Source organism: Anarrhichthys ocellatus, unplaced genomic scaffold (assembly GCF_004355925.1).
Source record: "Anarrhichthys ocellatus isolate YVR2014 unplaced genomic scaffold, GSC_Weel_1.0 scaffold24, whole genome shotgun sequence".
Taxonomy (NCBI): Eukaryota; Metazoa; Chordata; class Actinopteri; order Perciformes; family Anarhichadidae; genus Anarrhichthys; species Anarrhichthys ocellatus.
Genome location: NW_022280054.1, coordinates 8,862,630 through 8,885,148, shown reverse-complemented (window position 1 = coordinate 8,885,148; position 22,519 = coordinate 8,862,630). Strand labels below are relative to the sequence as shown.

The 22,519-nt window shown below is 41.4% G+C and overlaps 1 protein-coding gene across 1 annotated transcript in view; it reads left to right on the top strand.

Moving 5' to 3' along the window:
• The window catches only part of st3gal4 (ST3 beta-galactoside alpha-2,3-sialyltransferase 4), a 21,736-nt gene extending 6,192 nt beyond the window's left edge, over positions 1 to 15,544 (top strand). Inside the window, exons 3-12 of the mRNA XM_031860906.1 lie at positions 278 to 349; positions 3,509 to 3,590; positions 3,885 to 3,974; positions 5,309 to 5,406; positions 5,731 to 5,794; positions 6,249 to 6,344; positions 7,876 to 8,065; positions 8,560 to 8,697; positions 14,354 to 14,503; positions 14,580 to 15,544. Of these exons, the coding sequence (XP_031716766.1) occupies positions 328 to 349; positions 3,509 to 3,590; positions 3,885 to 3,974; positions 5,309 to 5,406; positions 5,731 to 5,794; positions 6,249 to 6,344; positions 7,876 to 8,065; positions 8,560 to 8,697; positions 14,354 to 14,503; positions 14,580 to 14,669 (1,020 nt within the window). The 5' untranslated portion in view covers positions 278 to 327 and the 3' untranslated portion in view covers positions 14,670 to 15,544. The remainder of the gene's footprint in view (positions 1 to 277; positions 350 to 3,508; positions 3,591 to 3,884; positions 3,975 to 5,308; positions 5,407 to 5,730; positions 5,795 to 6,248; positions 6,345 to 7,875; positions 8,066 to 8,559; positions 8,698 to 14,353; positions 14,504 to 14,579) is intronic.
• Positions 15,545 to 22,519: the final 6,975 nt, after the last annotated feature.

The window sequence follows — 22,519 nt, the reverse complement described above, 5'->3', positions numbered from 1 at the left end:
TCTCTCTCTCTCTCTCTCTCTCTCTCTCTCTCTCTCTCTCTCTCTTGCTCTCTCTCTCAGCTTCTCTCTCTCTGTCATTCTCTCATTCTCTCCCTCTCTTTTCTATGCCACCTATGTTTACTCCATCCTCATCTGAGCTATATAAATGCATCTTATTTGTATGGTGAGGGTGTGGGATGATTATATGACATGTTATTATGGTTCCCCATTCAAATTAAAAGGAGGAACTATTTAAAAGCTGTTTGATGTCTTTTTCCTTTTTGTACCCATCACCCAGGGTAACCACATGCACTGTGTAGACATGAGAGGACCAAGGAGTACGTGAAGATGTCCCAGAAGGCAACTAAAGGTAAGCTCTTCTGCTGTGGGTATTTTATTATTATAATATTCTTTTATCAGATGTTGCTTTGTTCTGATTATTTGAATGGGACTTTCCCTCTCTTGATATTCACTAATGCACTAATCTGATCTGTTATTTCTCATGCAATGATAGGATTATTGACCAAAATGCACTTTGTCACAGAAAAATTATCCAATCTTTAACATTACAAACACTATTGTATATTTCATTATCATTGGGTTGCCCGTGCTCAGTGCCACAAGTTACTTTTTTTTTGCCTTTAAAATCAGCAGAATATTAAGACTGTTTGAAATAATCCCGAACCATCAGTGTGTTACTGCACATCAACATACTGTATTGCAGAATGATAACTACCCCCACTACAGTTTGCACCAACAGCGTTGTTGCTGTGCCTCTAGCCACACAATATGTAGTCACTTCTAAAGAATTCCAAGTCTTGTTTACTCCAGATGTTAAATTATTGTGGGAAAACCCAAAGCTGTCTGTTTTTTCCTTTGATTCAAAGGGGGGGGGGTCCTTGCCTTCATTACATAGACAAAGGCCCTTTGCAGTAATTCATTTTCAACAAAAGAGCTGCGGTGGCATCGGAGGTTGCTTTATTTTGTTGTGCCATAGAGTGTTTGAAATATGGTCTGTCTCAGTCCTAGTTACAGTTAATTTCTTGGTACTTGGTATCGGCTGTTTAGCTTGTCTCATTAAAGGAATAGTTTGATCACCGTGAGGTTTCTAGGCAACCAGCAGAGACTCCAGGAAGTCACTGTGCCTGGCACCACACAACCCTTGTAATACTGCCATTTTGTTTTTACACTTTGGTTTTTGTTCGGTTTAAACATTGCTAACTCTGGACTCGCCAAAACTAGCTGTTTTTCCCCTATACCAGTCTTTGTGCTAAGCTAAGCTAACCTAACCAGCAGCTGGCTGTAGCTTCATATTTTGTGTACACATCAATCTTCTCATCTAACTCTTGGAAAGACAGCGAATACCCAAATTCAAATATTTACGAAAATTGTGACGCATTGACGAACAGGTTGAAAGAGAACTGTTTATTGCCAAGTACGTTACACAAACAAGGAATTTGGCTCGGCGGATGGTGCATAACAATAAACACAGTACAATAGTATGTGAAATAATTTCTAAATAATAATAATAAATAATAATAAAATATGGTAAACAATCAAACAAATAGGTGTATGATAAAATATGTATATTATTAAAGTGTCAAGTGTATATTAATAGAGAAAAGACGTGCAAGGGTGTGTAACTGTAAGAAATTGTCTCAGGGATGTCTCAGGGATGTCTGAGTCAATGTGGGTCTCGGGCTTTGTTGACTGCAGATGGGAAGAAACTGTTTTTGTGGCATAAGGTCTTGGTCGTGATGGACCGCAGCCTCCTACCAGAGGGAAGGGACTCAAAGAGTTTGTGTCCAGGGTGAGAGGGGTCGGCTACAATCTTTCTTGCCCGCCTCAGGATCCTGGAGGCAAACAAGTCATGGAGGGACGGCAGATTGCAGCCAATCACTCTCTCAGCAGAGTGAATGATGCGCTGCAGTCTGCCCTTGTCCTTGGCAGTGGCTGCAGCGTACCAGCCGCTGATGGAGGAGGAGAAGAGGATGGACTCAAGGATGGCAGTGTAGAAGTGCACCATCATTGTCTTTGGCAGGTTGAACTTCTTCAGCTGCATCAGGAAGTACATCCTCTGCTGTGATGGAGCTGTTGTTAAGCTCCAATTTCAGGTCCTGGGTTATGGTGGAGCCCCAGGAAGCGGAAGGACTCCACAGCGTCGACGAGGGAGTCACACAGGGTGATAGGGGCACAATCATCTCCACTGTCTTTAGATCGTTGAGCTCAAAGATGTTAAGTCTGCACCAGGTCACTCATCCCCACCAGAGATGAGTCCAATGAGGGTGGGGTCATCCGCGAACTTCAGGATCTTGATGAACTGCTGACTAAAGGTGCAGTTGTTGGTGTACAGGGAGAAGAGCAGAGGGGAAAGAATGCAGCCTTGGGGGTAACCATTACTGATGGTCCGAGAGGCTGAGACATGTTTCTCCAGCTTCACGTGCTGCTTCCTGTCAGACAGGAAGTCTGGGATCCACTTGCAGGGGGAGTCGGGCATGTGCAGCTTGGAGAGCTTATCCTGCAGCAGAGACGGGATGGAGGTATTGAAGTCTACAAACAGGTTCTTAACGTAGATTCCTGAGGAGTCCAGGTGCTGGAGGATGAAGTAAAGGGCCATGTTGTCTACAGCATGGCCCTTCACTGCTGCTGAGAAGCGCCCGGGGAGCAGTTAGGTGTTCAGTGTCTTGCTCAGGGACACTTCGGCATAGGACATGTAGCAGCCAAGGATCGAACCGCCGAGCTGCGAACTGCAGGGTGTCCAGGAGTGGGTCGGTGAGGGTTGACGAGCCTGTAGTCATTAAGTCCTGTGATCCTTGGTTTGGCCTTGAAGCAGGCTGGTACATGGCATGTCTCCATACATAGATAGGAATTGAGGGGATACAGGTTTTTGTACTTCTCATACGGACCTGTCAAAATTCAAAAGCATACCACTAATGTTCAACTAAAAATATCCATCACCCAAGCATAGAAACCTCATAGAGTGTGCATACTACATAAATTGAAAAAAATAAAGATGAGTGTCTTGATGACAATTTCATTTCCTGCCATTTTCCTTTTTATGTATTTTTAAAATAATTGACGGGTGTCTAGCTGTTTCATAAGGCTATTCCTTTAAAGTAAAACGATTCTTCTTAATTTGTGAGTTTCACTCTCTGCTATTAAATTGAGACCATACTGGGTGGAGTGTTTCCTGTAGAAGTGTGGTCATCTCTGAATAGCAAGTGGCACTTGATGTAAATTCATTTCAGTTTCAGTTTTCACTTCCCAATCTGATACTGATAGAGCACCTGCGTTAAATGGGATGCCAACTCTTGAGCAGTACCCTTTTCCATGAAAAAATAATAATATTTATAATATAATATAATATAATATAATTATATGGTTGATATTTTAATCTAAATATTTATGAAGACATATTACTTTTATTTGTGAAGACCTTGAAGCCAGTATGTGTTGTATGTGAAATTTGGTAATCCATTTTTTTTAATACGTGTACGTTTGCCTCTGTTTTTTATTCTTTGATTTCCAGCATGGTGCCTTAGGCTTCTCCCAATCCTCCTCTTCTTCATCTCCTTTGTCACATACTACTGCTCCTATGCCATACTTCAGAGGTAACTACACACAACCATTTCTTTCTTTCTCCGTTCCACTTGGTATTGAGGTAACACAATTGCAGAAGTGTCTCTTTCTGGTTAAAAAGTCAGCTCATGAGGCCCGTGTTGCACTGAGTCACTAAAAGTTAAGAGGACAACCCACATTCTGATCATCTGGCAGTCTGAGCTGCTCGTCAATTTAGGCCCTCACACATGCCCATTCTTGTTCTGGACCCAGTTACTGGCCCGCTGCGTTTTTATGGATTCAGGCTGTAACTTTCATGGCAGTTGTGGTGATTGTCTGTCTTTCAGCTACGGAGGCACCAGCAAGTCTCCGAACAGTAGCAAGTCGCTGTGTGGTGGCTGGCTAACCCAGAAGAAGTGGGAGAGCCTTAACTTTAAGTGAGTAATGGCACGTCTGTGTTTTTTCTACAAGCTGGAGGGAGTGGATGGCTGATTAAGGGAGGAAGGTATGCCAGTATTTGTATTTGAACATAAGGTGCCAGGCTTCTTGCAACTGCTAGGACTGGTCTTTACCAGTCATGAAGGAAAAGCATATTTCAGTGAGAAAGAACAGGGCATTAAATGAAAAACGATTTTCCATCTAAATCATGCAAGTTGAAGCAACTCAAGGGGAATGTGTTGATGAAATGTTTGAGAGGGGGAGTTGGAATGAAACCAATTTTGGCTAAGAATTAATTCTCGATAAAGTTGCATTGTTTGAAGCCAGCCAATGGCTTGTTTGTCCTCCTCAGGTTGTGCTTTGTTAGGCAATCGTTGTTCCACAGCCCTTAGCCCCCTCTCATTTATTTTCTCTTGCTCTATTATCAGTTTACTCAGCTGTATATTTACTGTTGGTCTTCTATCAGGCTCGCTTCAGTTACAAAACAGTGATATGATCTCCATCTGTTTGTCCGAAACTCCTCAAAGGTCACTGTTTATTTCTTTAGCTCAGTGGACCTTCCACTGCCTGCCCTTTGACCTTTTAAACAGTCAATATTCCTAATCCCTGTGTAAAGAAGATGATTTGCATTGTCAAGTAAAGTCTCTGGCTGGTTGTCTGTCACATCAGGTCATTACAGTCACAGAGAGGCAATCAGAGTGACATTTCTCTAATTAGACCGCTCCCCGGAGATTTATCCTGATCTCCTGTGAAGAGCTAGCTGGCACACGAGGGAGGTAAATGTCTGAGAGACTCAGTGTCAAAGACAGTAGGTCATAAACAGCTGGGGGCTGAAGCCAGCGAACACAGAAAAGTAACTGTTTCACAGTCTGCACTACAAGCTGCAGCAATTGTCTCACTCCACAGGCACGGTGGATGTTGGTGTTTTTATTTCCCTCTCCTCAGCAGATAAATGCCAACAGGGTGTCTTAATGAGGGGAATTGCTATTGAATGACATCATGTAAATGGCTGGTTTACTAATAATGGTCTGGTTTACCGGCTTAATAGATACCAGAACATTTGGGAAAGTTAAGACAAGCTTTTCCATGCGCCAATATGAACACTGTACTGTTTGGCAGCACATTTGGTGCTGTCCATTGTGTGGTTTTGATAGTTTTTATAGCCAAAAAAGTTGAAAGTAGTTTTCTCCATCCTCGCTGTGTGACGCCTCATTCATATCCCGCCCGCTCTCTCTCAGCCACAAGCCCTCCTGTAATATAAGTCATCTATACAGTGAAGCCCTGCGCACTGCAGTGTTGTGTTGTAACTCCTGCTCTGATATTTTTCATGCAGCATTAGCAGACATACGCAGCTCTTTCTGAAACTGGAGGACTTCTTCTGGCGGGAGCATCTGTCAAAGCTGGCATTACCTTATGGCATTAAGGGCAGTGGTATGCTGACTTTACATAATCCTCTGCTCTTTCTGCTCAGTTTACTCAGCACGTGTCTCACATCCTGGTGTTACTGGTTGTTGTACGAAGGTGTTTTGCACTTTTTTCCATATATTCATTTATTTTTTACATTAGGTCAGGTTCACAGAGCTAAAAACACAAACATCCTCTCTATATTCTGTGTCTGAATTCATGACCCTGCCTGACAGTGATGCTTTAGCACTACACAGCAGTCTTTGTGTGCGTTTTTTGCACATCTGCATTCAAAGTTTTGAAACAATCACACTATTTAAACCTCTCCTTTTTTTTCACTTTCCCTCCCAGAGCTTCTGCTACTGAAAGTTCTTGCTGTAATTGCTAATTATCAGGTGCCAGCCAACATCGAAAAGTAAGTGTGAGCACACTTCAGCCAACCTGGCTGATGCTCATGATGCTAACGCTCAACATTTTAATAACCCAGCTTTCTTCTGTTTTTAGTCCATAGTGCAGTACAGTAATAGTTATAATAATAATAATAAAAGTCCAGCATCGACGCCAACATATATCTAATAAGTCACACTACAACAAGAATATTTTTGAAAACATTGCAATTGGTGGACAATGTTTTCCAGCTGTGGTACACGTCCTGTATTACATTTTCTTTCCTGCATGACATCATCACAGTGATTATGGGTACTTATGGCCACATGACTGTCCCTCATTATGGTCAACAAAGCGACCTCAGGTGCTATTGCTCGAGTGATGAATGTGCTGTCAGTTGTCTCTGGAGAGGGTGACGTTTTGTGTCTAGTTGCACAAAACCTGAAAACACTCATGTTTGTTTGTGGTGTTTTTCTCCACAGCCTTGAATGCAGAACCTGCGTAGTCATCGGCAATGGCTTTGCCATTAAAAACACCTCCTTGGGAAGCATCATCAACAAATATGACGTGGTCATTCGGTAAGCACAAAAAGGAACACCTCATAAAGGTATTGCTGTTAGTGCTGTGACCTTCAGTTACTATTATTACTGTTAACTGTTTTGTTCATGCTGCTGTTCGTGGAGAAGAGGAATCAATTGGGATTAAAAAGTTTGGTAAACTTGCTTTGCTGCTTTTTGATTCCACTCCAAGCTTTGCATTTTTAGGAGGTGACTGTACTACATTTAAAATTCTTGCACATTGTGACCCATCAGCAGCGATAATAACATTTTTAAACCCAAGACCTCTTCATAACTACCATCGTGTTTCAGGATCGTTAGGACTGATTAATCAGAAACAGACGGATTTTTGCTAGATGACCTTGAAAAGGGAATTTGGATGGTTTTCCCCACCACTGAAAGCAGGTTGTAAATTCACTCGGCCGTTCACTATTAATGGACAGTATCCGACTGAGTGACCGCCTGAACCTGACATAGAGCCGTCCTCCCAGCAATTAGCAAACTATTCTTTAGTGCCTTTAAAAGGAGAATAGAGAGCATTTCGTTTACTCAGGGACAAAGGCACTCTGCAAATCTGACTTTACAGCCTTGGAATGAACACATGCATTCTGAGTTTTTATAAGCCTCTCTCAAACAGCCAGACTTTGGCCTGGTCACAATGCATTTTTCTTTCTCTCCCCACCATACCCCCCCCCCTCCCCTCACTCACATCTCTCCCTCTCTTAAAGCTAATCGTTCCATGGCCAAGTAGAATAAGGTTATTGACAGTCAGAATTCGATGCATGCCTGAGAGTTTGACGTCACTGGGCCGGTTCTATCATTGAAACACCGCTAGACTCTGTTCAAGCGTGTCGAGACTTAAGTTTCCAAAGTGCAGAGTAGCCATTTACTAAAACAAGATCTCAGTCTGCGCTGTTGTGTTACTTATTTCATCAAGGAATGAGTTATGATGTGGTTTGCAGAATATTTGTTTTAAGCCCTGAACACTACTGTGAGCTAGTTGTCCTATTTTCGGGCAGCTTTCCTTTTTTTTTTTACTGTATCATTTTGCGGAAAGTTGACTCTGAAAAGTGAAATATTTAGAAGGAAAAGAAGAACCTCAAAAACGTCCTGGTTAATTTAATGGTACACGTTGTACATCAACAGGCCGCCTTGACACCACAATCGACTTGCACATATTTATCTCTGCAATAACATAATCCTGACAGCAAGGTCCACCCAATGTTCCAGTATAGCTCCTGTTACTCATCTGCTGTTATTGAGCATTTCTTTTATCACTCTCTCTGAAAATTGAAGCATGTTCCGGCAATTCACACTTCATATTCTAAGGCAACAATTACTTTGTTAGCAAAAAACTACAGCTCCCATAAAAATACAACTGATTAAATCATATAGAGTCTATCACACGACATACTGTTTTTACCAATTAGCTAAAAGTTAGTTTAGAGCAGTACATTTCTCAGGTCATGTGGGTGGCCACCAATTTTCCCCCACCAATAAAACAAACCTGAAAATTCTTGTCTCTGAATATAGTATCGTGTCCCTGTCTCAGGTTGAATGATGCCCCAGTGAGGGGCTATGAGGAGGATGTAGGAAACAAGACCACCATGAGGTTATTCTACCCCGAGTCGGCCTCTTACAACCCTGGACTGCACAACGAGCCTGGCACGCTTATGGTCCTGGTGCCTTTCAAGCAGCAAGATCTCCGCTGGCTCAAAGAGATCCTCTATAATGAGAAGAGGGTACAGGATATGTGTGAGAATGCACTTTCTCTCTCACACAAACACACACACACACACACTTTCCATCTCACTCTGTCTCACTTTCTGTTTCTCCCTCTCTGTCTCACATAAACACTCTCCTGTCAGCTTCTTTTCCAGCCGCTGCCAGCCATCCATATCAGGAACAAAATACTTAAGAGGTTCAACTTCAGTGGTGCCAGTGCCCTTCAGAGTTAAATGTAGTTTCCATCGCAGACATCCTTCACTCTGTTGCTCCCGGCACCTCCGGCCTCTTTGTGCTAATAGTTGCAGGGCCATTACTTGCTAATTTGCACATCAATTTGCTTGCCTCCAGAAATGAAGGAGTCATAGGTTCAATTGCATCTCTGTTTGTGCAAAATGAACCGTGGTAACTAAAAAAATAGCAATATCTCTCTTTCTGTCCTTTTTTTCAATTTATTGTTTCCCAACATCCTGTGTCTTATCTTTCTCTTTTGTTTTTGTGTGCTTTCCAGGTCAGGAAAGGGTTTTGGAAGCCCCCTCCCCAAATCTGGTTGGGTGACATGAATAAAATCAGAGTGCTGGACCCCCACTTTCTGCACCAGACTGCAGACAGACTGCTCCGGATCCCTCTGCACCCCAACAGCAAACAGGTAAGAGCTCCACTTCCACGTCACTGTATGAGAGTCATGAACTATAACTGTGTTTGCAATGCTTGTCCTCTGTTGCAACTCATGACCTTTTTTCTGTCAACCTCAAAAGAATTGTCCCACTAGAATCCTCTCTCTTGTTTGTTCCCTTTCTCTCGTACCTCCCTTCTGTCCCCTTTTGCCCTTCACCACTCCCCACATGAATGTTAACAAGGCTGGATGGAGCATCCACTCATTAGCCACAGCTCCTCGAATGATATCTCTTGAGCGCTGTGATAAACAGTTTACTGAGAGAGGCATTTCTCTTGAAATGTAGCCGGGTCAATAGCAATTTTGGGGATGCAATTACTGCAAAACATGATGCAGATTAGCTTCTACTTGGCATTCTGGTTTCTCATTGCAAGATAAGCTCCTTGTGTCTTCTAGGCTGCGCGGTGAATTGCTCGGAAAATAATTGGCTTTTGAAGAAAAGCCAACATATTGTATAGATTTCAACCAAATGCTCTGTTTTTAGAAGAAAACGGACAGCTCCCAGTGTTCCGTCTCTGCAAAGCTGATTATTTATCTTTTCTCCGGAAGAAAATACTGCGTTGACAGTGACAGAGGAAACACAATCATATGCTAACTCATGAAACTGTGACTGGGGAGCAGCGATTGTGCAATGAGAAAACATGACATTTTTTCGGGATGGACCATTGATCTGTTTGTCTTTCACAAATTGAACTCCTACTCTTTGGCCGAGGTGATTGGATTTGTAAACAGCCTGGGATCTGACTGAAGTTTTGATTTGCCCATTGCATCCCGTCTGCCAAGTGGGGCTTGTTGTGTGCTCGGTAGGGATCGTGTCTGATGTGGGCAAGAGCCAAGTTTCGTTTCGGTTCTGCTCGTTTGCCACTCCTGAGCCCTTTTTTTGTCAAATAAAGAATACTGGGGGGGGGTTACCCGTTTGGACTGCAGTACAAACACCACTGGCTGGGGCATGAGAAGGGTGAGCAGTGGGAAGGCAGCAATCCTCAGCGGGCTCAAGCGACAGGAGCTCTGCACCATCTGCACAGACTCTATGAAAAAAGCCCGGGGGGGAGAAGATGGCGGGTAGGAAGAGGAGGAGAAACAATAGGCAGAACCGGGTTGTTTGTTTGCTCCAACAGTATTAAAACATCTGAAACTCATCTGAGCTTTATTCATGGCTGCAAACATATACATTTGTTCTTAAAATATAATTTGTTCTCTGATTTAATGCATTTAAAGGGAACCTAGATTTCTCTCACTATCTTCAATCTATCTTGTCTTCGTCTGTCTCTTTCCTCTTACCGGTCCTCGGGGTATTCCTAATACCATCAGGAGTCCTGACTGCAGCAGACCTCCCTCCGCTAATGACCCTTGCAAATAGACAAGGACCCCCTCAAAACACAGGCAGGCACAACCTGATACTCTCACACAGGCAGCCACTTCTCCCCCTTGTCCTTCCTTTCCTTTTTGCATTGCAGGCACACACGCACACATACACACACACACACGCACACACACGTAACTCTTATGTTCACACCCGTCTCCCCAAACACAAGCCTGTGTTCAGCTCTTGTAGGTCAGGCTTGCAGCGGTGACAGTATGCAGCCCCTCCCTCTCCTCCCCTCTCACCAAGGCTCCATGGGCCTACGTCCAAACTATGTGCCGGGCCACTGCAGAGCTCCGGTGTTCGCCTGTGTGCTGGCGACCACATGAGGCTAATACACACAGAGTGTCAGCTGTGTCCCATTGCAGGTTGCAGGTCATTTTCTGAATTGAAGACAGTCGTGCTCAGTGCAACAGCAAATTGATCTGGTTTAATGTTTTAGAGAGGAAAGACGCCGTGTTACAGTTTCTTATCGAGGCTGTCATGGTCAGATCCCCTTCTGTATCACTGCAGTTGAACTCATATGTGTTTCAATTTGGTTTAAATTTAACACAAGTGCACTTAAGCCCAGTAAAACACACACACACACACATATATTAACACACACTGCCATATAGAAATGTGCTCTTTCAGTTGTAAAGAGCTTATCTCCTATTAGACAGCTGTGACTGAAGAGCTAAGAAAAACTTATTTTTGCACACTTAGGTCTGAGCTGTTTACACCTCTATGGGAACAATAGGCACAGTGCTGTGGTTTAGTAAAAACACACACACATACTTCATATACGCTCATTTGCTGTCTTCGTGAGAATTAGACGAGATAAACCTTGTATCTGTCCGCTGACTATGAAGCTACAGACAGCTGGAAACAGGGGGAAATAGTTAGCCTGGTACCTTCCAACGGTTAAAGATCTACCTACCAACAGTGACTTTGAGGTTCTCAGGCAACCAGCAGAGGATTGAGGAAGTCACAAGAAATGGTCCCTTACATAACGTAAAAGCACATCTTGTCATTTTGTTTTTTGTATGAATTTAACAGAGATATGACATTCTCATTGGTGAGCTTCAGAGGTGCTCAGGATTTTGTTTTTGACAGAGCCAGCCAACGAACCGTTTACAGTTATTATGCTAATCTAAGCTAACTGGCTGCTGATGGTAGCTTCGTATCAAACAGAGAGAGTGGCATTTATCCTATCATCAAGAAGGCAATTAAATATTCTCAAAGTGTCAAACTATTCCTTTAAATAGAAAAAAGTATGGAGAGCCTGCTGTTCTGTTATTTGTGAACAAACAGTATAAGTGGAACCTTTCTTTGCAACTGGGTAGCATGGTGTCTAAAAATCATGCAGATGATATTAACATTTTAATAATTTAGCAGGCCATGGTCAACACTGGCATGTGCAATAGAGATGTACTTGCAGGGCTCTCAGAGACGGAACTTGATGATAACATGGAAAGCTGTAGAGAAGGGAGATGTGAAAAGGCTTTTGGGGAAAGCGTGCACATTTTGGAGAGGGATGGAAAGAGAGAGTTTCTTCTATCTCTCGGTCATGCGGAAGTGATTCTCCTTCTTGCCTCTGTGAACATGGATAATCATTGACAGGGTTGTATGGGAAATGGCAAATGACATAGGGAAATCTCTGTACACAGTAAAAGCTAGCCAGGGGCAACACACCCAACATGTCTCAACTCATTAACTTTCACATTATTTTTTATTTTTTAAAAGATACCAGTGTGGTCAGTTGATTTTATGTTTTCAGCAAAGGCAGATCACAACTTCAGAAAAATATGTTGTGGCACTTTTGTTTTCACAGGATGCCCTGTGATTAGTATGAAATGTGTTTGTGTTAAGGTGTAGCCTAATATCATCAGGGCTTATTCTGACAGTTGCTTTGGAAAATAGCATGAATGAAATTGTATATCAGTGATATTCAATTTTATTTTCAATTAAATTTATTTTGAATTGGCCGAAATCACAAATTTGCCTCAAAGGGCTTTACACTCTGTACACATACGACATCCTCTGTCCCAGGACCCTCACATTGGTACAGGAAAAACTCTTTAACAGGGAGAAAGAAAAGGAAGAAACCTTAGGGAGACAGAGGAGGGATCCCTCTCCCAGGATGGACAGAAGTGCAATAGATGTCATGTGTACAGAATATATCATAATAGAGTTACAACACATTCAATGCTATGACATAAATTATCCGGGAGTTCGGTTAGTAATGTGCATGAATGGGAAATTACTTCATACAGAAGGAGAGAGAGAAGAGGAGAAAGGAGCTCTGGGTATCTCTAGGAAGTCCCCATATATCAGCGTATGTTTATTGTACCAATAATACAAATCATTACTTCGTCAATGAAGACATTTTCTGTTGATCATTATCATATCATGAATACCTTTAATAAAGCATTCAACATCAGAGTCGTCTGAATGTGTTGATGTGTCTGGGACATTACATTTTCAGCAATAGGACCTTGCATTGATTTAAAGTGCTTTAAAACCAGTTTCATTGCACACAGGCAGCCGACGAATGGATTTAATTGGTGTGATTTGTTCACTCAATTAATTTTGTTCTTGACTGCAGCTTTTTGAGATAATTATCCTTATAAATTGTAGAAAGGCCTGTAAAACGTTCATTCAACTAACCAAAATGACTTTCAGTATTGTGGGGGCCTTTATGACAGGAAAGGAGGGGAGAGAGATGTAGGAAACCACATCCTGCAACAAAGTTCACTGACGTAGTTGTTGCGATTAATGGTTGGCGTCCTAAACCCCTCGGTCTTTTATTGGCAGAATATTGTTGTCATAGAGATATAGCGGATGTGGTTTGGTATTGTGTGAGAGCCTTGTTTGCTTATACGTGTTTTTATGTTAATTATTTTGATGTTGTTTATAATTTAAATGTATTTACTAAGATATATTATTTATATTTTCTGTTGATATCCATGTTTTTATGTTAGAGGACTTCCTCGAAAACAACATTTTTAAATGTTGCAGAAAACAGGTTTTCACCTGCATGGACACATATACTATGTTTGCTGTGGATAGAGCATACAAGCAGCGAAGTAGCAGCCACACAAAGAAAATAAATCAATAAACAATGAAACAAACATGCTCTGTAAAAAGCACCAGAATACACCAGAATGTGTTTTCTTCTTTTTTTCTTTTTTTATCTGATGTTTTTGTTTCAATAAAACTGTCAGTGAGCACATTGCCTCTGAGCCAAGTTCCTGTTCAAATTTTCAAAACATTAATACATTAAAAACATAGCTGAAGGTAAAACTATTTCTCAAGTATGTTGCTCAACAATCTTGTGTGGTAAATATGCCTGAAGTTGTTAGTTGTTACTGGCACCAAGAGTGCTTTTCTCCAGAAGGGACTTGTAAGATAGTGAGTAAGCCGCTGGGTAAGACCCAGTTTGCAGGGTGTGAGCTTATGTGAATTAACTCTTTATTCATGCAACACATTTAGGAAGCTGTGATTGCACTGCATATGTTGTGTTTTAGCAGTTTATTTTACCCATTGTTTGTTACCTTGTCTCTGAAAAGAAAGCTGCGAGACAATATGAGGATTATCTTTGTTTTAAATAAAATGTGAATACTTTGAATAGGTCTACCTGGCAAGTTTAATCCCAGTATTGCAAATTTCAGAATGCTCCTTTAAAGTGTTGTTTTGTTTCACTTCATGTTTTACATTACACAACAGTCATTTTGGCAGATGTTTCATTTCAAAGCAACTAAGAGAATAAGTGCATTCACCCTCCGTCGGAACAAGAGCGACACGTCATCAAAACATGTTCACAACGATTAATGCTGAGGTCATTTGATGGTATTATCCAGATGGGGAAGACTTGCAATGAACTGCAAGTGAAGGTCAGGGCTCGCAAGTTTCTGTTGCCCTCTTTCTCCACCTAGTGGTGGGATGAGAGGCTGCAGTTGAGTCATGGTATTCTTGCATGCTCTAGCTTTCACTACACAACAGATGCGCAATTAGCATTTTGCTTTTTTACATAAATTGCTAATTTCACAACCTCTTTTATTTGACTAGCAAAGGTGAATTGAGTGCATATAGATTTTAGCACCTCTTTTATTTAACACACCATACTCAGTGACACACATCTGTGGTTTTCAATGTTATGTGTGTACTGTATGATTACAGTGAAATTTGGTGCAGTGTTTGTGTTCCTTTCTTTGAGAGCTGTCTGTTAGGATCTTTTTTGATGCCATACCACGGTGCACTCATTATCTTTGTTTGTTTCAGCAGCCAGTGCATCCTACCACGGGTATCCTCGCTGTGTTTGTTGCTCTCAACTACTGTGATGTGGTCCACATTGCTGGCTTTGGATACCCCAAGACAAACAGCCAAAGGGTGCCTATCCATTACTACGGATATGACACCATGAAGTCCATGAAGGTGGGTAAGCGCCGGTCATCCGTAGTACCTCAAATGTAGTCTCTGTTTTGACATACAGTGTCTCTTTCTTTTGCAGAATTCTTATCATGACCTCAATCATGAAGCGGAAGCCTTAAAAAGACTGGAGGATTCTGGAGCTATTTTGTACCTTCACCCGCATTTATGATTCACACACTTGTTTTGGGTCATCCCAACCAAATTAGATCTTAATGTGCCTTCTGCAGTGGGATGCGCGAGTGGTGCATTGAGTCACCACGTGGTGACATGAGAGTCACAGGTCTGGCTCTGAAGAATGTTTATCTCCCTGGCGCCTTACATTCTGTCAAATTGAAAGACATGAAAAGATGATTAAACTGCTTTTTAAATAGCTTTTCTTTCAATTTCTTAACAACCTTTGTTAACATGACTCAGCATTTTGCATAGCATTTAAACTTTTCTAATTTTTATGGGTTTTGAATCACGACTTTCAAAGTGAGTTTGCGCGACACTATTCATGTGACAACCCAGTTGTCTTGTTTGTGATGGGCAAAGTTACGTCAGATTAAGTCAGCGTTTTTGATAATTCAATGCCTTGATGTTGTTTTTCATGCCATGTGATAGTGTGGGCTTCAAATGTTGGTTTTGTTGAGATTAATGCATATCATTGAGCTGCAAAAGTAATCAAACTACATTATTTCTCACTCAAACTGGTTTGAAATTCATCTTCAGTTGTATCAAGTCAGAATCTGTTTTACGGTAAAGAGGTGTGTTAGAATCTATGTTTTTTTGTGAACTTCACTGTCAATGTACATTTTACAATAAATGAAAAATGAATTAATCACAAACCTAAACCTAATTTGCACAGGATTAGATTCTTTACTTTTAATTTCTTGGACTGGAAATACGACTTGTATTTTGCCCATTTGTCAGAGTTTTGGTTACAGTTGTTTTGGATTTTTAATTTATTCAATCTTCTTTTTTTTTCTGAAACAACACCAGTAAATGGTACCACTGGATATTTTGTAATGTACAGAGTGAAATAAATTTTTAATTATAAGGAAATCAAAATGAATGGCATTTGATTCTCATATATGTTCACATGGATTATTGAACAGGCACACATTCACTTTATAGAAATCACTACACGTGCATTCAATTACCAGAGTGAACCTACATTGAGCTGCAGTTTTACCATTCATTTTAATATCACTGTACACCACAAGATGGCAGAGAGCCTCTATTGCCTGCACATTATACAGTAGGTAATGTACTGCACTGCACATGGTGCAGCCATGCAGCAGCCCATCTTAAAGTGCTTGGTGTAATGGTAACAGCAAAGCTAGCACAAGCACATGTGTCAGGGAACATCTGGAAGACCAGAAACTTGCACGATGCTTATAATTGAGAATGACTAACATACAATTGCTGCTCTCGACAGATGTTAATGATGGCTTCTACTCGCACGGCCTTCTATTAGTGTTGACATGAATGGAGTTGTGCCCTTGGCATTTATAAACTCTCTCATATGAGGTCGACTCATGTGGTGGAACAGCATTAGCAGTAGACATTCTTGTGCTTTCAATCATAGGGATGCACAGGAAATGCATTATATATACTCCTACTACTCTTACTTCTCCTACTACTACTACTACTACCAATATTAGTACTAATAATAATTATAGTAAGAGCTTACTTATTGAACTATATTCCTGATGTTCTGGTGTGATTGTGTTTTTTCACTAAGGTAAAAGGTGATGCTCAGCTGAACGCAGTGTCGTATCGTTCAATAGTGATGTAGACCTTCTCTTCAAGGTCAGACTGTAAGAAAGAGGAAAGATGGATGAACTGTCTCGGTGTCTGCTACTAGCAGAACTTATTACCATGAAGAGGGGGTTTTACTACAGTATACTAACTATTCTATTGTACATTAGCTCAGCTGTGTTCTGTTCTGACTAAATCTGTGTGTTTTTCCTGCATAGTGCTGATATGGCGAGTAATCCTGTTTGCGACCACAGACCACGATCATAAACCTAGCCTCGTATGCAGTTCTCTAGACTTGTCAGTTGTTGGTTCTAATTGATTTACTTGCCACTGAAAGCCAATCTGATGAACAAAACATTCCTTTCAGCTTGGTTAAAGCTCATCATTTCAGTTCTGAGATATCCATTATATGTGGAGGAGGTATTGTCTCATACTGAAAAACATCCTTTCCCCCCCCTCCTCATGCATTCAGACATGTTTAAAAAAGCAAACACGCTTCACATATTTCTACTCCGATGTACAAACACCTAAAACTAAGGTTACGGTATTATAACCCTAGTTCTATAATAACAGGCAGAGCCCTCTACTGAACTCTATCGATAATACTCTCCTCCAATCATGAGTAAGCATTTGCCAACTGAAATTTTGCCAAAGTGTAGCTGGCCAATCAGCACTACAATATGACCCGCAGGCAGCACAACCCGCTGCTAACCCGTTCTACATCTTCAGCGAGCGGCCCCATTTGTAGAGGGCTCCGCCTGTACTTATAGAACCAGGGTGTCAATACTGTGACCTTCGTTCTAACTCACACAGGCTCAGTACTCTTTAGTGGTTGGAGCCCGATGAATGCACACTGTGCCGCAACATAACATTGATCTATCTACACTGATCCTGACTGACTAAAGTTTACTGCCGTAGCTCACCTACTTCCTTATAATGTAGGCCCTGTAGTCAAGCAGAGGGTGTAGCCTGTGTGAGTTAGAGCACCCCACCTGTACTTTCTTTTCCAAATTTGTAATGGGTCATTGTATTTAAACTAGCTGTACTTATGCATTTGTTTTCCCGACAACACAGGGGAAGTATTTAAAGAAAGAACCCACGTGACGCTTGATGTGCTGTGTTCACTTCCTTGACACAACAGGGACTTAAATAATTGAACAGGATTTGTGTGAATCTGAGGGTCTGTTAAGTGCCAACTGAAAATCAGGTCAGACTCTTCAGGAGAATCTATTGTACCGTAAGCACACCGTTGAACCCCCACACGGTTAGATTCAGGATGCCACACAAGGAAGTACAGTAGGCTACAGTTCACCAAAGAGTCTTGTGGTACAGTGAGCTACATATTTCTAGCCTAGGTAGTTCCCCTGTGAATTGCTCTCCCAGCCTGCACTGATCACATCGTAGTGTACCAACTGAGCCCTGCGAGCCCATTCATGCATGTTATCATGACCAAATGAGCCTGTGGCCACACCAAACAAGAAGATTCATTTGAAATGCATTGCTTTGAAATTTCAGGGAGACCCCACACTACGACCCTGAATGCACTGGTTGTAATTTTACAAAGCAGCGATTTCATAGAAAAATACATGGCCCGTGATGATTGCCGTGCCACTGTGTAAGTGCAGTCTCATGCAGGCAGAAGCTCTGACAGTGTGATTGTTATTACAGTATATCTCATTACACCATCTGCTCTCTGCACAGTGCACTCAGCCGGCAGTGCAGCGCCTTACTTTAAAGCAGTTGTTTTCTACTTCGAAGTCATGATCATCTGATAAATCACTTGAGGATGTCGCATACTCTGCAATTGTATGTCTAATACACATTTCCATTTCATAACAAGGTGAAAAATGCAAGAAAAAGGAAGAACACAGGTGAGTGTTGCACAAAGGGGATCAGTAGCTGGAATACTTTATTTAAGGTACCACAAGCCAAAGAAGCCAAAGAGACGTTGCCGGTGTCGGCTTTCTACCTTGAGTCATTGACTTGATAATAGCAGGCACACAAAAACCTAGTGGAGACGCCCGAGGCCTGCTGTTTTTATCATTGTTAAAAGAAATGAAGACACACAATGTGGCTCTACGATGTGTCTGTGTAAGGAGCCCAGCGGACAGTTTGTGTGGGAAGAGGCAGAAGAGGTACAGTACTGAAAGCAGCCAGCTACCTAGAGAGAGGGCATCTGGCTTGGCTCAATGATAACTCCCCCACAGCCCAGAGAGCTGCCGTGAGTCAGGTGCTCATGAAAACACAACACTACCATGGGAACCAGGAGAATGAGTATGAAATAAGAAGAGTGAGGGAGTAAAAAAGAAAAGATAAGCTGCTTTTCTCCTGTGAGTTTTGCTAGTTCTGCTTTTTCCATCATAAACCCCTTTTTTAAGCACATTCACAAACAGGTGGGTCATGGTGGAAGAAAGCATGTTATCTCCAAATTGCTGATGAAATACTGGATTACCAGTACTGGAGTCGAGGTCTAAGCCATTCTAAATGAGCACCCTATCACCAAGTTATCTGGAGATCCCAATGAGCTAGAAGCTCTTACACCCAACTATAGAGCACAGAACTCGCGAGATAAAATTAAATATTTGTTTGAAGTCAAAACACTGTATACGATCTACTTAACCTTCTGGCTACTCATGTGGGGAATAACTCAATGTGACGTTAAATATGATTTACATCCATTCCTCCATACAGAGAGCCTTTGGGCTGGAAAAAAGCAGAATTTGATGCACAGCTTTCTTCTGTGACTGAAGATGACGACTGTCAAAAATTGCAACAGACTGAAAAAAAAACAGAGTTAAAAAAAAAATAGAAAAGGTCTAATTCGCAACACTTTATGCTAAGTAGTTCCATGTATCTGTTGCATAGCCCCAAAAGGTCAGCCAACTCAGCTGATTTAAAGGCTAACATGGCATCATTGCTTCCTCACAAGCAGCCAAAGGAGCATTTTCTGTTAGCTCAGTATTTTTATTTTTTGCTGTGAGCTGGTTTCAGTACAACAGGTTTATGATATGCAAATTTGGCTTTATCGGGTTTTTATGTTGGTTTTGTTCGTATTTCTTTAAAAAAAAATGCTATTAAGAAAACATAAAGTCACTGTGGAGTAAACAGGACCTGTTTGGAGTGCAAATTCAGACAAACTTAAAATTAGAGCCATGTTTATATTCTTCCAAATAAAACAATGGTTTAAGGAACAAATACCATACATATGTAACAATGTGTCTGATGGGGCATGTGACACAGACAGATTGCATTTTCTGAGCACCAGCCATGGCAGAATAGGTGTTGGAGGTATAAGAGAACAGCGCGGGACCTGATTTTCCTAACCCTTTCTGAATTATCTCCAGATGCAGTACACAATATAAATCACACTGTGTGTGTTTTGTGTGTGTTTGGATGCAATGATTTCTTCTGGCTCTATGTGCGGATCTCCAGGTTTTTTGTATATCGCTGAGCCACATAAGGCGGTTATCCTGCTCTACACGTGCACACTCCATTTGTGGACTAGCAGATCCTGTCCTTCTGTTGTACAAAAGACGGTGGAGTTTTGAATCCTGGCACCGCTCTGTCTGTTAGTCTGTTGGTACATCTGTCTGCTTGTCCTCGAGGTCTGGATGTCTGGAGGCGGCAGTGTGTACTGTTCCTCTACAACACATGACCCAGTATTCTATTTGTCTTTGTGTCACTGGAGATGGCAAAGGACCGCACACATGTTGCACGACCTGAATGCTGCACCAGGTAACTTGGGGGATGTGGATGTACAGACAGTGTGTTTGTGTGTGTGTATGCATACCGATTGAGTATGTAGTACACAGTATGTTAGTTTGCGGTTTCGAACACACTCACAGCTTGTTTCAAGTTAAACACATAGTGAAGAAACATGGTAAATTCATGGTCTGTAATACATCCAAGGAGTAACAATCCTTATGAGCTGAATAAAACCATTGACAAAAAAATGTTGTTAAAAAGAGTCAAGATGTTAAACATGTTGAAATAATTACTCCACATTGTTTACTTCATTCTTCAAAGTTAAAATGGTTTTGATAATTTGCTCACATGTTTAGTGTCAAGATATTGTTAACATTTGACTTGAAAAAGTCGTAGCCCCCCGGGGCCCATGGTGCTGTAATGAGGCCTTCCCAGTAACCCAACAACTGTCATCAGATTTTGATACAAATGTTGATTTGGAATGGGATTTGATTGCCACAGTCTCAATACACCTTTTTACAGTTTATATTGTTTGTTGTCAGTTCTTAATGTGGTCTTGATGTAAACTAATACCGAAAAACCTTGTATTTATGAAAGATAATTTAGTAAATGAATACTTCCTCCATGCAAACAAACAGCCTTGCTACCCCCAATGAAACCAGACACAAGAGTAGAGAATCCACAACATCAGCTATGATAATGTGAGTTCTCAGTCCATCCGATGTTCAGACCTTCCACCTTCACAATATAACTTTAACATTGGAACTACTGGAGTACATTATGAGTTATTGAAGGATAGACGTTGCCTCCTCCTCACTCAAGGAAATGGAAAAAGGGATATACAAGTAGATATAATGCTTAATTTGCACTAATTAGTATCTATCTAGCTTTATGCAATACCACTGCTCATTACAGCTCAGATAGCAGAATACCTGTCATAAAGGATCTCACCATAAGGAAAGAAGTAGTACCTTATTCAGATCATTCCTTCATGTGTTCTTTTTACTGTCCAACAGTTTGGCGTTGTGCACATATAGCATTTACATGTGACTGATGTAGTGACACCAGCAGGGTACAACAGAGAAAGCCCCTTATGTTTCTTGTTCGTTTATGGTACTCTGCTTGTTCCTCAATAAAATTGTTTGCTGACACATGGGAACACTTCACTCATCGGGCCTTGTTGACTGTAAATCCAGATGAGGGATGGTTGGTCTGACGTGTTGCACGGAGTCTCACTGTTATTGTTATACACATAAATAAAGGACTGCATGCATGCTGAAGTTGTTTGCTCTTTTTCTGCCTATGCCTTTTTCTCCGAAATAGACTCAGAGCTGTTTTGTATAATTGAGCGGCAAATCACTCTCTGATGGGTGATCCTTTTTTCTTTTTGCTTGTAATGTGCACTTATATAATAACGTGTCGTCGCTTTTTCAATATCCAATCGACTCTTTTGGAGTAAGCTGAAGCCTTTTGTACCCGTCAACCACTTCTCTGTGTGGTAATGCCCACCCACATTATCAAGAGGTCAATTCTCTCTTTCTCCCTCTCCCCGTCTGCTTGTAATACAGAGGCTTCAGTAATGACCATACAAAACAATGTAAAAATAACACCAGAAGTGGATGGTTTCATAATGCCTGAAAATGATTTCTTTCCCTGTCTAAATGATATTCATGAGCGAAGACTGTGTGGGGCCAAAGAACTCCTCTACCCAATCCACTCGTCAGCACTGTTACGGTAATGTCTATTTTGTTATGCTGTTTTGGTGTTTGACAGTGAAAATGTCAAGTTATCTTTCTTCTTTTATTTGCATTTTATTTGTGCCAAGTGCTGAGCAACCACAATTTCTATAGATTATTTGCTTTTTTTTTGCTGTCATAACAACCACTGCCCCTATGTTTATGTTTCCCATCTTCCTGTCTCAGTTTTACCACATGCACATGGAGAAATAGACTATACTGTAAGCTCAGTTTCTGCCATCTGGGGATAACTTGGGAGGAGTGCTTCTAGCCTTCTTCTCCCTGAGCACTTCAATGACAGTGATAGATGATGCTGTCATTCGAAGCAGTGGAGCTCATCTACTGGCCCTATTCGCTGATTTCTGTGAACCTAAACCCCCTTTTTTTTTAGCCCGCTCCACAAAAAGCACAGGCAGTTGTAAAGAAATGGTAGTGCACCCTTAAAATCAATGCAGCTGTGTAGTTTTTTGTTTTAAAATGACAGCCACACTCTTGAGTTTAAGTAGATCGTATACAGTGTTTTGACTTTAAACAAATATCTAATTTTATCTGTAAGCCACTGAGGGGTGAACGGGAGAACTTTTTCGGACGAGAGTTCTGTGCTCTATGGTTGGGTGTAAGAGCTTCTAGCTCATTGGGATCTCCAGATAACTTGGTGACAGGGTGCTCATTTAGAATGGCTTCAACCTCGACTCCAGTACTGGTAATCCAGTATTTCATCAGCAATCTGGAGATAACATGCTTTCTTCCACCATGACCCACCTGTTTGTGAATGTGCTTAAATATTAGAGTGGATACATGTTGGGTTTTGGATAGGATGACTGGATGTTTTGTC